This window comes from Microplitis mediator, chromosome 4 (genome assembly GCF_029852145.1).
Source record: "Microplitis mediator isolate UGA2020A chromosome 4, iyMicMedi2.1, whole genome shotgun sequence".
Classification (NCBI taxonomy): domain Eukaryota; kingdom Metazoa; phylum Arthropoda; class Insecta; order Hymenoptera; family Braconidae; genus Microplitis; species Microplitis mediator.
Window position 1 is genome coordinate 12,821,944 of NC_079972.1, and position 17,098 is coordinate 12,839,041.

Sequence of the window (17,098 nt, forward strand, 5' to 3'; positions counted from 1 at the left end):
TTTGATGTAATAAAATAAAATGTTTATAAAATAGAAATGAAAAAATGCAGGTTTAGACAATTCAAAAATCGGTACATGCATTTTTTTCAAATTTTGTTATTTTATTTTTTTATAGGGAATTTAAAAATTGTCAGTATGCTACATTTACATAAGTGTCAATGTAATGATACTGAAGTTAGCAGACAATTAGTAATTTTCGGATTTTTTTTTCACCAAATTAATTACAAAAAAAAAAAAAAAAAACTAAAAAAATACACATGTAGACAATTTAAAAAACTATGGGTGCAATTTTTTCAAATATTTTTTTTTTAATATTTATCGTCTAAAAAAAAATCAAAAAATTATTAGACGTCTGCTAACTAATTTTTAAATGAATGAATAAAATGTAAGTAGAATAAAAATAAAAAAATGCATATTTAGACAATTCAAAAATCAGTACATGCATTTTTTTCAAATTTTATTATTTTATTTTTTTATTTGGAATTTAAAAATTGTTTTAGTCTGCTACATTTAAATGAAAGTGAATGTGACTGACAAGTGGGAATTAAAAATATTTTTGAATAAATGAATGAAATGTAAGTAGAATAAAGACAAAAAAATCTGTATTTAGATCAATGAAAAATCAGTACGCGCATTTTTTTAAATTTCATTATTTTAATTAATTTATTCATTTATTTCAAATTTATAAAATGTTCTCATTTTTTCTCACATACATTTTTTGAGACAGTGAAAGTTAAAAATTAGAGAACAAAATATAAAATGTTTATTCGTAAAGATTAGCATAATTTTGAAAAGAAAGGTGAGTTAATTATGTGTATAGTAATTTTATTAAATAGTTATGTTGGTTGTAATTTAAAGTGAGAGTGTGGGTGGTACGCGCGGGTATAGTGCGCGGCGGGTTGTGCGCAGGTCCCCGTAAAAAGCCGGAGGCGCGATTTCTTGAGCTCTTCGCGGGGTTATACCGTTCGCGTCTCTCAGTTTGTATTTAGTACTACCTCTAATCAGTCGTGATCATAATCGTGTATCTCCACCATAACATCTTTACAACTTAGAAATAATAAAAAAAATTTATAATCGACTAGAAATAAAAATAAAATTTTTATGGGGTTTAATTCCTAAGGTATTTAAATAGACAGTTGTAATTAATCCGTCCGCGTAGTCGTGGTGATTTATTAAAATAAAAATCAGTGGTGCAGGTGTTTATTCATATTAATATTTTATCTTAATTGATAATATTTATTTATTTATTTTTTTAAAAATAAGACATTGAAATGTATTCAACGAGGATTGCTGCTATTTTCGCTATTCTTCTCGTCTGTCGTGGTGAGTTTTTTTTATTTCAGAATTTTCAAATTTATTATTATTAATAATTTGAAGTTAGCCGTCGACTTTACAATTTTTGGTTTCTTTTCAAAACGGTGAATTGTAAAATAAAAATATTTTTAAAAATTGCGCCAAATTTTTTTAAATTTTCTACATGTGCATATTTTAGTTTTTTTTTCCAATTTAAATTGTTGAAAATCCGATAATTGTTAATTGTTTACAACTTCAAGATCATCATCATTAAATATGAGTTTGATGTCATATTATTTGGAGTATAAGCCAAGACATTTCCTGTCTCATATAAATTTTTTTTTATTTGGAGCAATATATGTGTATCCGTTACAAAAAAGATCAAAATATAAATATACAAGGGTCACCAGTTACCCTGACTTAGCTTTTCATATTTATGTATATACATATATATACGTGGCGATAAAAATGGTAATCTTCGTTATCTTTATAGCCCATCGATTTCAATGTAAATACATGTAAGTAGTGTACACAGTGTGTTATCCGGTTAAAAATATATATCACACACGATTTAATTCAATTTTCCACGACAATTGAAACGTTTACGAGTCCGTGAATTTTATTTTATTATTATTGTCGTATTTTTTTATTTTATTTTATATTTTTGCCAACAACGTCCAATGACCTTTTACTTAAACTTACATACAATTATATTATGTGCGCTGTAATTAACTCTCGGAGAAGAGCTTGTGTACGATATAATGGGCGTATAAAATACTATCTTATATTCCACGGTTAATCCCATAATATATGGAGTGCTGGATCCTCATTTATATATTTTTTACTTTTGTTGTTATTCTAATCTTTATTTTTCATCAACTCGGTTATGTACAAAATGGGCGGCGACGATAATCCTTTTGTCCATTATACACGGGTTTCAAGTTCATCTAATTAATTAACATCATATATCTCTAAGGGATTATAATTATTATAATTAAATTACATATTAGTACAAAAAAAACAAATTATCAATCTCGATCCTTAATGATAACGTCTATTTTATTAATTAAAAACGCGGTAAATTTTTTGAATTTCAAAACGGAGTATTCAAAAATTTTAAAATTTTCTTATATTATTTTCAAGATCAAAGGCGCGCCAAAGTTCAAAATCCGATAAAATAAATATACTAGATTTTTTTAGCTCTATTAATAAAATGATATTTTTGGAGTGGATAAAATGAACACATATTTTATAAAATATATATTTAAATTAACAGGAAGTCAAAGAATCTTAAAATAATTATTTTATTTATTATTATTTTATTTTATGTATGAATAAATAAATAAATCATGGGAGAGATAAATAAATAAAATCGCGAGATAAGTTTGTAAAATTACCATAAAAAAAGTAAAGGGAAAAAAAAGCGAAAATACTAAAACGGAACATTAGTGTCTGGTTTCAAAGTAAGATCTTGTGGAATTAAGTAAAAAAGGTGAATCTGAAGGAAGAGATCAGTAATGGTGGTTCTGATGGTTTGGTTGGATGGGTTGGATATTTGTGTAGTAGCAGGAAGAAGCTCGTGAACACGCGCTGGTCAACACACTGCAGTCTGGTACCATAGTAATACACATTGGCGGTGCGTACGATTGTAGTCGGAAGCTGGTCCATGAATGCCCTGTGCTCTGTGCTGGGTTATGTTGAAAAGAGGATATAGAAAAATACATACATACATATGTATGTATGTATGTGCAGGTAGAAAATAAGATAAACGAGAGTAATAGATGGGTAAAAGTGTGCGGCAGTCAAGGGCGGCGAGGGAGGAAAGTATCCAGAGAGTAGAGGGAGACCAGGACCAGGTGAAGCAGAATAAGAAGAGTGGTATTGAGTAGTGTGTATTGCCAGGTAGAATGAAAACCGCGTGCGTTTGAACCTCTGGACAGATGGCCGGTAGGAAACAAACCAACCAACCAACAACACAACTGCTCGTTCCTTTAGTTTACTGTATACACTTATGTAGGATGGACGATTCGTTCATTTGTATTTGTTATACTTGTTCAGCTTGTATTGTAGAATTCCTGGCACGATTTTCTCAACCGTTTGCATTTGGATGTTAAAAACATTTAGCCTTACTCTCTTGTATACTACATACTGTTATTGCTCCTGGCTCTGCCACCGAAGCTTAAAAACTTCCTCATGGTCATTTAAAATGTGGGTGTTCCATTTTAAAATCCGGATAATAACCTCTTTTTTATCCTCTTCACGGATTTCACTTTTGCTACACATTTCTTTTCATGTTACTCCGAATCTCTCGTAATTCATTCTATTATTCCCATTAAATTTATTCCAAGAATAACTAAAACCCTGATTTATATTTTTTTACTTCCCCAAAAAAAATATTTTCGTTCTTCTTGCCGTCAAATTAAATTTTTTTCACTTTAATTATTTTTTTCCACAGTTATCGTAAGCTAATGTTTTTTTTTCCTCATGACACCTGTTGATAGAAGTTGAATGAAGGCTTAGCACCTTTACATCACTTAACTGGTGTAGTCTATATTATGTTGTATAAAAGATAGGGGGATTTAAAATGGACTTTCGATCGTAAGGGAGTATAAATACCAAGTATTATCCATCAATACCTCAATCGTGATTCGATGAGGCGTGAACTACCGCTGAATTATATACTATTCAACTAATACCAGTTAAAAAAAAATTTATATATATATGTATGTATATTTCGGGGGCTTTGTAATTTTGTTGTACACGAGCCATATGCAATAGCCGTCCATATAGCACCTATCAGATTATTATAACATAGCATCATGAGCTTTTATACACCTACAATTTGCCGGCTGGATGCACGGTGTGAATTACCCTGGAACGGTGGGTTATGGGTTGACTGATGATGGATCATCATTTGGTTTATAACTGCCTTTTTCACATCAATACAATAGTGCACATCAGTGTCTCTTGTACATATAAAGTAAAAAATAGTTGTAAAATGTAACTTTTAGGCCATTCCTTATGAGACTGAAGTTAGCCGACACCTAATAATTCTTAGACTTTTTTTTAAACGATAAATTGTAAAAAAAAATATTTGAAAAAATTGCACCTGTAGTTTTTACAATTTTCTAAATGTGTATATTTTTATTTTTGATTTTTGTATAATCGATTTGGTAAAAGAAAAAATCAAAAAATTGTTAATTGTCTAACTTCAGGATCATCATTCCTTAAATTCTTTGTGAATTTTATTAGGCAGGTGTTTCAATTAAATTAATTAGCTAGGTTTCGATGTTGATCACGTCATCATCGGGCCGAATCTCTAAAAAATTTTTTTTAATAATAATATACTTAAAAAGTCATGACCTTGAAGTCAGCAGACAGTTCACAATTTTCGGTTTTTTTTTTGACAATTCATTTTAAAATAAAAGAAAAACCAAAAATATGTACATGTAGAAAATTAAAAAAAATCTAGGTGCAATTTTTTTAAATATTTTTTTTTTTATATCGCTTTGAAAAATAATCAAAAAATTATTACACGTCGGCTAACCAGTATCATAAAAAGTCGGGAGTGAATTCGAATTTTATTTCAAACCAAATTTACTCCGTCACTAGGAGTTTTGGAGTTTAGAAAAAAAAACCACTTCGCATACGGAGTATGATTTTATTTCGATCCGCATTTACTCCGATTCAGAGTTTTAATATTAAAATACTCCCTTCGGAGTGAATATTACCCCAAGGGGGTAAATAAATAAACAGTCTCCCGCTAAATTTTTACAGAGTAATTATTATTATTAATATTTTTTAATAGCTGACTTAAATTCAAATTAAAAAATTCAAATCAAATTTGTTTTTACCCGGGGAGAGAAGGAAATTTAATCATCTCTGCGATGAATTGTTGATATAAAAAATATTTTAAAATCGGTATTGATGAATGAGCTTGATTACCGATACCAGTAAACGATACTTTTAATCTTTTATTTTAATCACTACGATAAAAATAAAAAAAAAACCTCGTCCATCTAAAAACACGTTATTATTTAAGAATTCTTATAGCATAGCCAGACTCTTATCACCACCGGCGTAACAGGTATGGGCTATCGGTGGTGGTTAAGTCAGTCACGTACCCCAGAATGTAAAATAACAACGACAACTAACAACGTGCCGCGCCGCGCGCCAAAGTGATTGCGTCATTCCGCGGGAAAATAAAAAGTAAAAAACGCCATATGTGTGCCTAGTTACGAGCACTAGTGTAATTAAGCAATTGAGCCTCGTTCATTGGTCTAGGAATAATATCACACAAGAGACTTTACACTACATTATTATACACTCATATATTTATTATAAATATATATACAGTATACATTATTACTACTAGAGTAATGTATTTAAAAACCCGCATGAGAAACACTTTTCGACACGCTTCAATATACATTTCACCTTTCATTTCATTTATTTATACTCAGTCTATTATTTTCTATTTAACTTCAAATAAACGTCAGTAATACAAACACATTTGTGAGTTTATTTTTGTATTTCCCATGCAGGGTTCAATTATACTGAGAGGGACAAATATAAATTAAGTTAATACCTGAATTTGATATTTAATCTTTCAGTAATTCGATACTTTCCCACAATAATAATTATTTAGAAATGTTTTTTCGAGTACCCGTGTAAGAAAAATTGTTGAAAAAACGATAAAAAATTATTGACTACTCTAAATTTCAAAACTTGACACAATGACGAACTTTTTTTCAGCAATTTTCAAACTTCTAAAAATGCACAGAAAATAAAAAAATTGACTTAATACTACAAATTAACATTTTTCAGTGCAAAATACATTCAGAAAAAATGTACCTGAAGATCGGAACATTTTTCGCGGGATGAAAATAAAAAAAATTAATGTAGTTTGACCGCTTAAGGAATAGTTTCGGAGCTTGGGGGTGGCCTAAGATATTCGGCTGACATACCAGCATCTATAGTGAAATATTTCAAAAATCTAGTCATCTAGTAGATTTTTTAATTTCAAATTTTCTTTTTTTCGTTACGCGAAGAACGCTCCGATCTTCAGGTACATCAGAAAAAACGGATTTCGAACTATTTCTGACCATTTTTCGTTTTAGCATATCTTAATTATTTTAGGACATTTATTGATTTTTCCCTTAAATTTTCAAAAGTTTAAAAAACGTTCAACAAAAGTTCGTCGTTGTGTCATGTTTTGAAGTTTAGTTTTACGTTCTTAACGTTTTAAACGTAAATTGAACGTCTTTATCGTTTTGAACGTAAATTGAACGTTTTTAACATAGATTGGAGTATCATAAATTGAAAACATATTTATCATAAAACTAAAACCTATTTATACTTCCAATAAGAAAACATAAGCATACCAAAAAATTTTTTTTATCGATTTTGTACTCCTGGATTATAATCACGTCAATTCCCTAAAATTTTGTCGTCCGCTTTTCTGGCTCTTAAATAAAGAATTCGTATTTTGAAAAAAAATTTTTTTCAGTTTCATACTTCTATCTTTAACACTATATATGTATATCTGTTCATATATTATGATATCAAGGTGATGAAAATTGTGATTACAAATATTGAAATAAATTAATTGATGTTATCATTAAACTAGAATCATGACTCATGAAATTACCACTTTTTTATGAACCAAAATACAAAAAAATCGTTCACTTTACTTTCAAAACGTTAAAAACGTTAAGAACGTTCAACTTACGTCTTATATTTCGACTCGGGTTTTTTTAATAATTTTTTTTTCAAGTACTTGCTGATCATATTTAGCTTTTTATTTTATTTGTTTGATTTATAACTTTATCATTAAATTTACGATAATCTTTGCTGATTTATGTCTTTATTTTTATTCAAATTTATTGAGTAATTCCCAATTAAAACAAATAGACTCACAATTGCGTAACTTTATTTATTATTTATGGTTTAATTTCATTTTTTTTTTTTTTCATTCCGGGTCACTCGGTCATACTCTCTTCATGTATGTAATAACCGAGTAATAACCGAGTAACTAGACTTATCTCATACTACTGGCTGTGACTAATCTTGTCACTCGACAAAAATTAGTGTCAATTTGTTTAAAGTTTTAATAAAAATAACAATAATGGAAACTAAACTAATATTATCTTTAAATTATGAATAAAAAACTATTTGATCTCTGACAAATTATAATTGCCGCTGATAGAAATAAGATTAACGTTATGCAACATGATAATTTTTTTTTTAGAAGATCAGTCTTTGACAGATAGCTTTTTTTTCCTTCTTAACTTCTCTTTCATGCACAAAGATTTAGATAGCAACTTGGATTATATATATTATGAAATCAACGTACTCATATATTGTGTAATATATAAAACTTCCGGTTCGCTTTTCCCAACAATATATTTTTCTTTATTATTTAAAAAATAATAAATATAAATATACTGTGACCTAAATTTCACTTTTTTATTGTGACAATTCATAAAAAAAAAAAAAAAGTTGTCATTTTAAAAATTGAATTAAATGAAATTTATTGACTCTACTCCAATAACAATCCACCCACTGACCAGACGCCTCTATATTTATCATCATCATTATCCTATTTCCGAGGCGTATTTTAATAGTAATAAAATATATAAAGTCCATATATAAATAAATAAATAAAACTCTAATAAAAAAAAAATTATTGCAAATTAATACTTCAGACAACAATTTTTATTTTTTCATTATTAAGATGTAGAAACAATAGTTAGACAATACAGATGACCTTTAAAGAAAAACAGTAAATATATAAAAAAAAATATGTAGAACTCGTGTTGTATAGTAGAGTACTTGATCTCAGCATTAGGTTGGATCAAGCGAACCAATAATTTTCCTGGTCTGTTCTCACCCGGTAATTTTTCTCAGCGGGCAAATTGATAAATGCGAGCAGTGAAGGCAATAAAATGAGCAGCTCGTGAACAGGAAACTTTAAAATGACATTCAGTGACACAAATTCCGCATTCATGAATAAATATTTATTTACAAATTTTTCTACTCCATCATCTACTCCTTTTTGTAAATTATTTACTATTGTATTGACCTGAGAGTCACTAAATAATTAAAAAAAAAAACTCATTCAGTTTAAAGATTCTGTCCTCTTCATTGAGGAGACAAATTTAAAAATCCTTTTACGCTGTTTATATTTTTGTCTCTCCCTTATATATTTGTACTATTCATTACTCCATTATGTGAGTATACATGTATATAAATGTATGTACATGGACACGGTTGCTGTGCATTGTGACCACATTCTTGGGGTTCAGGACACAGAGAAAGGTCAGGAGGGAATAGTGTAGACTATGATTATTATTATTATTATATATGTATACACAGTACCGAGACCGTGTAAAGACGACAGAGTAGAGGGAGGATACTTTAAAATGTGTGTTTGAGTCTGTGAGCACTTTATGTGGCCTCAGGCTACAATACAAAGCCTTTGCCTGTCAATGCCGCGGATTCATTCGACGTTTAACGACTCGTACGCAGAGTTTTATGCGGCTAAAGGGCGAGCAACTGAGTGTATGTGGTGTAAATACACCACAAGAATTACTAATGCTAAGTTTATTAAATGGATTTAATGCTGTGAATGGGTTTATTTTATTTTATTTATTTCTTTGGGTATTATTTATATTTTTAAATCCATTATTTATTCATAACTTCTATGGTAATAAATTAAACTTTATTACAGCATTAAATTGTCGAGTCAAAATAAAATTCATTATGTAAAAAAATTATTAATAATAATTATAATCCATGAGAGCGGGTAGAAAATTTTAACTTTCTCTATAATAATAATTATTATTAATATTATTAACCGTTTGATAAATTTAAATTTATTAGATTATTAAACGGCAATAAATCAAAATTTTTAATTTCATGTAAATTTATATGATAGTAAAGTTAGCAGACGTTTGAAATTAAAAAAAATTTTTTTTGACAGATAAATAATGAAAAAAAAAAAATTTCTAAAAAAATGCACATGTCGGAAATTTAATAAACTATACGTGCAATTTTTCAAAATATTTTTTTTATTATTTATTTTTTTGTTAAAAAAAATCAAAAAATTTTTAAATGTCTGCTAACTTTATTGTCATAAATTTATAGGCCGATTATTTTTTTTTTTTTTAAATATTTAAAAACTGTAATTATATTCAAATGATTAAACAAAATTTAATTACCAGTAACTTCTAGTCTGCATACATAAAACTCAAAAAAAAATGTATGGTCCAGATTTAATACGCGTCAGCTCAGACTGAGTCATAAATATGTTGAGTTATTTTTTACATCACGTGGGATTGACACTAAAAAATGTCCTTGAAATAATTTCAGGTCATAATCGTATGTGCAATAGCATTAGCAAAACAATAAACATTTAAATATTATCTTGGTTATATATATTTATATAAAACTAAACAAATAAATAAAATAATCGTAGGCTTTGATTGATGCGAAGTCTTACTTTTTTATAAAATTAGAGATCAGAAATCAAGACCGCATTGAACTGATAGATAAAAAAAATTGAGTATAGTATCATATATATTATATATTATAAATAAAAGTGCAATAAACAACACATGATGTTACAGCTTATGAATCTTACATACAAGATATATGTTTCTAACTTATATTTTCTTTCATTGAGAAATCACGATTTCACCTTTTTCACCATAACATTACATGTCTTTTTATCATTCAATACCATATACACATATATAATGATATTATATTATTATATATCACTGACCCATTCATTACTTATTCATTTGCAATGCCACTAAATAACTAGTATATATAATTGGACAATTGTTTCATTGATTTAAATTAATGCCTTTAATTCATTCGTTTCTTTTATTTCATTCCACAGTTTTATTTTATTTTTTAAATTCAAACGGTTTATGAGGGAAAAATCATGAAATAGGAGTTTGAATTTTTTAACGGGAAAAATAATCTTTAATTTTATTGTTACAAAGAATGCGAAAAAGTTTACAACAATTGAGCTAAAAGGTAGAATTATCGTAAGATCTTTGTAGTAACAAGAGAGTTTAGGTTTTTAAAATATTATTCTTCTGAGCAGAACCACGTACACCGTGACATGTACACCCTGTACACTGCTTACTATATATGTATATATATGTGGATGGGTATACATGTGTGATACTAAGAACTAAGAAGTACCGTTATTAGTAAAGCATGTTGTGTATATATAATAGGTATAAAAAAGAGAACAAAAAAAAATCTTGTCTAAGGATATAATAAGAGAATAAACCAGTACACCTACGTCGGCTTACTCGTGTGCCCTGTGTGTATGTCGTGTGTATACCTCGTTGTCAAGGTGTCGCATCTCTTGACACAAAGAGAAATCTCCTCTATTTAACTATTTTTTATTATATCCCGAACAAGGCCACTAATTAAATCAATAATCGATCAAATAAATTTTATTCCATTGAAAATTTTTCTATTGAGTAAAAATCAAACGAGAAAACGTGACTTCAAATACCAAACAAAGCGCAATAAAAACAATGAACCAAAAAAAACCGGAAGTTTGAGGTCGAGTCACAGATGTTCCAACCCCGATCTGTTGACGTCATATTTTAAAACGCGAATCGAGCATTTTTATTCATTAAATATAAAAAATATGTCGGTGTACATATATATGGATATCTAGATGAAATAGGGGAGGAATTGTTTTAACTCAGAGGGTGAAACAACAAATAATTAAAAAAGTATTTCTTTATTTCCGTTTGTTTATTTTATTTCTTGTCGTCACTTATTCACCCCACTGATTACTCATTGGTTTTTATTTAAAACTTGGGTACGCGGGCTCATATATTTATAACTTTAAATACTAATTCTTGTCTCATTCTTTTGACATTGACGTGTCATGTGTTATATTATTTTTGCTTACCGCGAATTTAGGTCGACGAACCATTGTCCTGGGCCATTACGAAACGCATCGGTTAACTTCCGCTTTAAATTGCATCCTGGAGAGTCACCGCGACTGACTTATAACTTATAATTATTATTATTATCATCACTCTCTTTAAATAATATTCATATATATACACAACAATATACAATAACCGATTAAAAAATTATTTATATGGACTAACGATCCATCGATTTGATACCGACGTTATTAAATATATACATATATTTTTATCTCACGTCCGTTTCGCGTTCCAAGAAGTCTCACCCTGTTTTAAATTACCCATGATTATTATTTATTAATATTTTATTATTAATAATAATAAATATAATTTTTAGTGATTTAAAAATGTCAAGTGTCACGCGTTTAGTTACTCAATAAATAAATAAATATATAGACGTAATTTAAAAAATTTTAATAATTGCAGTAAATGTTTTAAAAACATCTGCGATTTTAAAATTGATGTGGGACGTGAGAGTTAATATTACACATAACCAGAGATCATCTCACATCATATGCCAGCAAGTCTAGATGAGAATTTTTCGTCACGATGATGTCACTGATGTGAATAAATAAAACGCGATGACATCATTATTATAACAAAAACCAAAAATAAATACAATCATGTGTGCGTAATAAAGTTATAAAGAAAAAAAGATTTTATTTATACATTACATAAAAATTTAATTTCATTATTTATATAAAAGATTTTTTCAACGGCAAGTGCTCTCGAGTTTTATATTAAAACTTTATTCGTTAAAACTTTACTATTAATTTTTATTTATATTTACGCGCGGTATTTTATAGACGTATCGTTAACTTGTCAACATTCATAAAATTATCAACGAATTTATTATTTTATTTTTTCTCATTTAATTATCAAATAGTTTTTTTTTTTTACATAATTATTTTTGTTGTTTGTTTTAAAAATTTTTTTATTTGGTCGTGTATTTGATTAGAAAAAATTATAGGGTCAATTAGTGTCTGGAGGAACGATTTGTGTGAACAGAGAAACGATTGATGATATGATGATGTTTATGCTCAATTGAGATTCTTTAGTTGTTATTAGTTTTTTTTTTATCATTATTTCTTTGCCGTTAGATAATCGTTTTAATTATTTAATGGTACATTTCAAGTGTTCTTTATACTTTTTATTCGTCTTATTGATACTGTACATAATATATATATATATATATATATATATATATATATATATATATATATATATATATATATACATAGTATTACATACATAACATTCAATTTAAATTGGATTGATTTAGTTATTTTATCTCATTGGTATTGTTTAGAAATAAAAATACCGATTGTTCCGCGAAGATAAATTGAATTTTTTTTTTCAAACAAACGCTTGTGGGTTAAAAATAATCTCCGAGTCTTTTAATAAAGATGTAATCCAGTAATTAATGAGTTATCTTATAATGGACGGAAATAAAAATTTTTTTTCATCAATTTATCGTCTAGATAACGTCACAATTGGATTTTAATAACTCTTATCAACACAATAAATTTATCCCATTGAAATATATTTATATTAAAACCGCCAGTGGAAAATATCTTGGAATTTGAGAAAAAATTTTTTGATGTCAAGTAAATTTGTATGTCCAAATATTTGAACAGTGAATCAATTATATTTCGGAGTAAATGTATATTAAAAAAAATTTATGAGTGGCAAAAAATGCCGTTTCGAAGTAGGATTAACCTCGAGGACTTTACATATGTGGGACAGATAAAGAAGACATTTGATAAATTTTTATTGTTCATTCAAGTATATCGCGATAATAAATATATGTTAATATGTTACATATTTTTTTTTTTTTTTTAAATATTTGAATAATTAATTTTTTAAAAAACTGTAACTACTATAGTCAAAACAAATTAAATCGGGATATGAATTTAGTGTTCACTCTGGTGTAGCCCCATAACCCGACAAGCGTGACAATTTGAGAGACAAGAGTCAGTGAACTGTTTTTCGAAGTTTATAAGTCAGCGAAAGTTATACATATTTTACTTATTAATAATATTATAATAATTTTTAAATCAATTCCTATCTTATGATAGAAAATATTTTTTATGATCAGAAATAAAGGATTTTTTGGTGCAAGAAATATTTTTCATTTTGAATTGAAGACAAAAATTTTATCAAGACAAAAAATTTTTGTTTTCGACTAAAGGTAAAAGACCTTGTACCCAATCAGAGAACTAGTGCTCGATTACTTCATGTATTTGTACACGTAGAGAAATTTTTAGTAAAAATTACCTACAAAGTTTGCCCTGGTGGAAATTTTTCGGACTTTTCTCTGAAAAACTCTGAAAAAGTCTTTAGAACTTTAGAACTGACATTTTCAGAGAAAATTCCGAAAAATTTCCACCCGGGTGATACTGTGAAGACATGTAGTAAATACCCATACGAAAAAATATATATCCGGGTAAATCTGCATATATGAGACGTACATTTTTATATATGTCTCATATATGCAAATTTGCCTGGATATATCCGGATATATATTTTTTTCGTATGGGTATTTGAATTTTTCCCATGCACATTGTAGAATATATACTACTCGACAGCATGTGAATGAAGTGAAATTTTTACTAACAACATATTAAAAATTACGTGCTGGCTAAATGTCCTTACAGTATTAAACTTTATGAGTAATCAATAATTTCTAATCTCAGGAATTTGGACGAGGTTGAATAAAAGAATTAAATCATTAATTATTTGGACGTTTCGTCAATTGTATTTTGACTTCATCAGCAAAACTAAATAAACAATTATACAAGTAAAAAACAAATAATGGCAATTTATTGATCTAACATTATACTCAATAATAAGTTACCTTAATACAAATCCTTGATGACTAATTTTTACTCAAAAATTCTCTGCGTGTATATCTATATTTATCAAAATTTAGTAAATACCCATACGAAAAAAATATATACCCGGATATATCCGGGCAAATCTGCATATATGAGACATATATTTATATATATGTTGCATGTATGCGACATATTCCAGATTTGCCCGGATATATCCGGGTATATATTTTTTTCGTATGGGTAGATATACAAATATATGAGTGATCGAGTACTAGTTCCCTGATCGGGTACTGGGTCTCTTACCTTACAGTGAAAAAACTTTATTGGACCAATTAAAAACTTTTTCCGCCAAGAAATCATTTTTTTTTTGTGTACCGATTCATAAATTTATAAATTACCTTTAAATTATAATTTTTTTTACGCACCCGGCTCTTTAGCACATCGTATAACTGTTGTTTATTTTTCTCCAAGTTAGTAAGCAATTGAGAAAACAGAAAAGTTGTAAAATGATTATGCAACTTTCACAACAACACTTGTTAATATTTTCTTTCATATATTATACAGTAGAGCCTTGAAGGTATAATAGTAAAAGCGTTTGTTTAGCCGGTAATTGCCAGTTGTATTATTATATTTAATTTAAATATATGACTTATTACTGCCTCTACAATTGTAGCTTAACAATAAAATAAAAATAAAATACCGTTAAAGACAAATAATTTAAAAAAATAAATAAAAATAACTCGAGTCATCAAGTCTTCTTCAGTATGCATATTATGAAAGAATATATATTTTTTAATTTTCTTCAGTCATATACATATGTACATGTATTATTTATTATATATTTAACTTATAATACGTAGATATTGCACTTACGAAATAGGAAATACAAGTTTTGCATAATTTAGCATTGAATATTGGTCAAGAATCCACATTCCGCTGATAATATTTATGCCGATATTAAAAAACCAGATAAAAATTAATTTATGGAATTTAAATATTAATAAACTCCGGAGTTTAGTGAAGTTTTATTTTTATGAATAAATAGGGAATGAGGATGAGGATGATGATGATGATGAGTATAAGATTTAAATTTTAATAAATTGATCAAACGGCAATATAATTGATATCTAGAGGCGTGATTTTGACGGAGGAGGTCTTCAACCCCATTCGCAACGAGTATCTCTAAGAAGATCGGTTGGATCTTTCCTTGAGATAAGGTCAATTAGTTACCCGCATAAATAACCAAGGCGTGAAATCTTACACACACTAGCCATGGATCCCCTATGCTACATATTATCTATACATCTATAATATCTATGTAGACACCGAAGATCATGTATATCTTCGGCCTCCAACACAACTGCATTCACCTCCATACTAATATATCTTTTTAAAAAATCTATATATATGACTACTCTTGTCTTCTCTACTCTTATTCACTTTCATTCAAGAATTTAGTCCCCCATCCGCACATCTCCCCTTTGACTTCCCCGAGGTCTCGACTCTAGAACAAATAAATAAATACAGTCGTTCTACTTTCTCACGTTAACATACATATAAATATAAAATTAATTTATATCGTGTCACGTATAATTTAATGAATTATTTTTAAATATCGTACACAATCTAATAGTGTAAACAAATTTATATTTCATTTTTTTTTGTATATTTTTAAGTGCACAATGAAATCGTTTATTCGGAGGAAAAAAAAGCTGATTTTTTTTTTAAATTAATTAATTAAACTGCCGAGCTCATGAATTTATTTTGAATAATGCAATTAATTAAAAAATATTTTTTTTATTTTAAATTAAAAAATGCATAATTTCGAGCGGTAAAATGTGATGACTGCTGGAAAAAAATTAGGTTTTAATTAATTAATAAATTTAATGAGGACAATGTAGGGAGATTTAAAAAGTAAAAAAAAAAAAAATCATAATTAGATAGAAGATTAAATGAATTTTTAGTAACCCTGAAGTGTTTGATAGTTCAAGGTCTCTTAGTGTCTTTTGAAGGTGGCGAGACGTCTTTTGCATTGAAGCTGTTGCTCCAGCAAACTGTGAACGGCAACGCAGCTTCCACGACGTCTGGCGAGGTTGCCAAGCAAGAAGTAAAGAGCAAAAAAAAAAAAAAATGAAATAAAAAATAAAATAAACGACGAAACACGAGATGGAGAGAGAGAGAAAGATAGAGGGTAGAGAAGAAAGAGCCGAATAAGTTTGAGCAAAAGCAGGATCGCTGGATGCTTTCTGGCTTCGTCGACACTCGGAAGTTCCGGGATAAGAATCCTCGAGCATTCCACTTGGATTCTCTTCATTGATTTTATTTTATTCAATTATTTTATTCATTTTTTTTAAATGTTTATTCCAACGATTACTGGAATACGGAACATTAGTCACCAGACTCAGTATGTCAATACATTAGGATAAGTAATGAATGCGTCGCTCTTATGTATATGTAATAATAATAACTCATACTCATACTCATACTCATGTTTATGTAGTTTCTGTGTCTCATATCTTTGAGTCAATAGCATTACATATATAGAGGTCGACGAAAGTGAATCTACATCCACATGTCGGCGTGGGTTTGTCCCTGACAAATTTTTTCTTTTTAGTTTCATAATTATATTCTGCATTCCGAGTGTTGGTCTAAGTCTTAGTCTTGTCTCATCTCATCAGTGTTTGATTAAGGAATATGTGAGCAGGTGTTTTGGTACTTGGCGTATTATAGAGTAGGCGTTTTATTTTCTTACAATGACGGCGATCTCTTCTTATTATTCTTCTTCTTAAGATTATTATAAACACCGTCAGCTCAGAGAGGAGACGGCTGATATGATACTAAGGAGAAGAAGAATAAGAAGAAGAAGAAGAAAAGTTGGTTGCTCGTGTGCTCTGGGTGCGCCATAAGGTTTTATGGATTAAATCACAGTTACCAAGCTCTTACTCTTTGAACACTTCAGGGTAAACAGTAAAGTTACCCGACAACCTGATCTTGAAA

The 17,098-nt window shown here is 28.5% G+C and overlaps 1 protein-coding gene across 3 annotated transcripts in view; it reads left to right on the forward strand.

Annotated features, from left to right (window-relative positions):
• LOC130666388 (neural cell adhesion molecule 1-B-like) overlaps positions 1 to 17,098 on the forward strand; it is a 42,663-nt gene that overhangs the window by 2,777 nt on the left and 22,788 nt on the right. Inside the window, exon 1 of one of the 3 annotated variants that reach the window (XM_057467339.1) lies at positions 966 to 1,323. The exons of the other annotated variants lie outside the window; for them this stretch is intronic. Coding sequence (XP_057323322.1) covers positions 1,272 to 1,323 — 52 coding nt within the window. The 5' untranslated portion in view covers positions 966 to 1,271. Of the gene's footprint in view, positions 1 to 965; positions 1,324 to 17,098 lie in introns of those variants that run through there. 3 annotated transcript variants of the gene reach the window in all.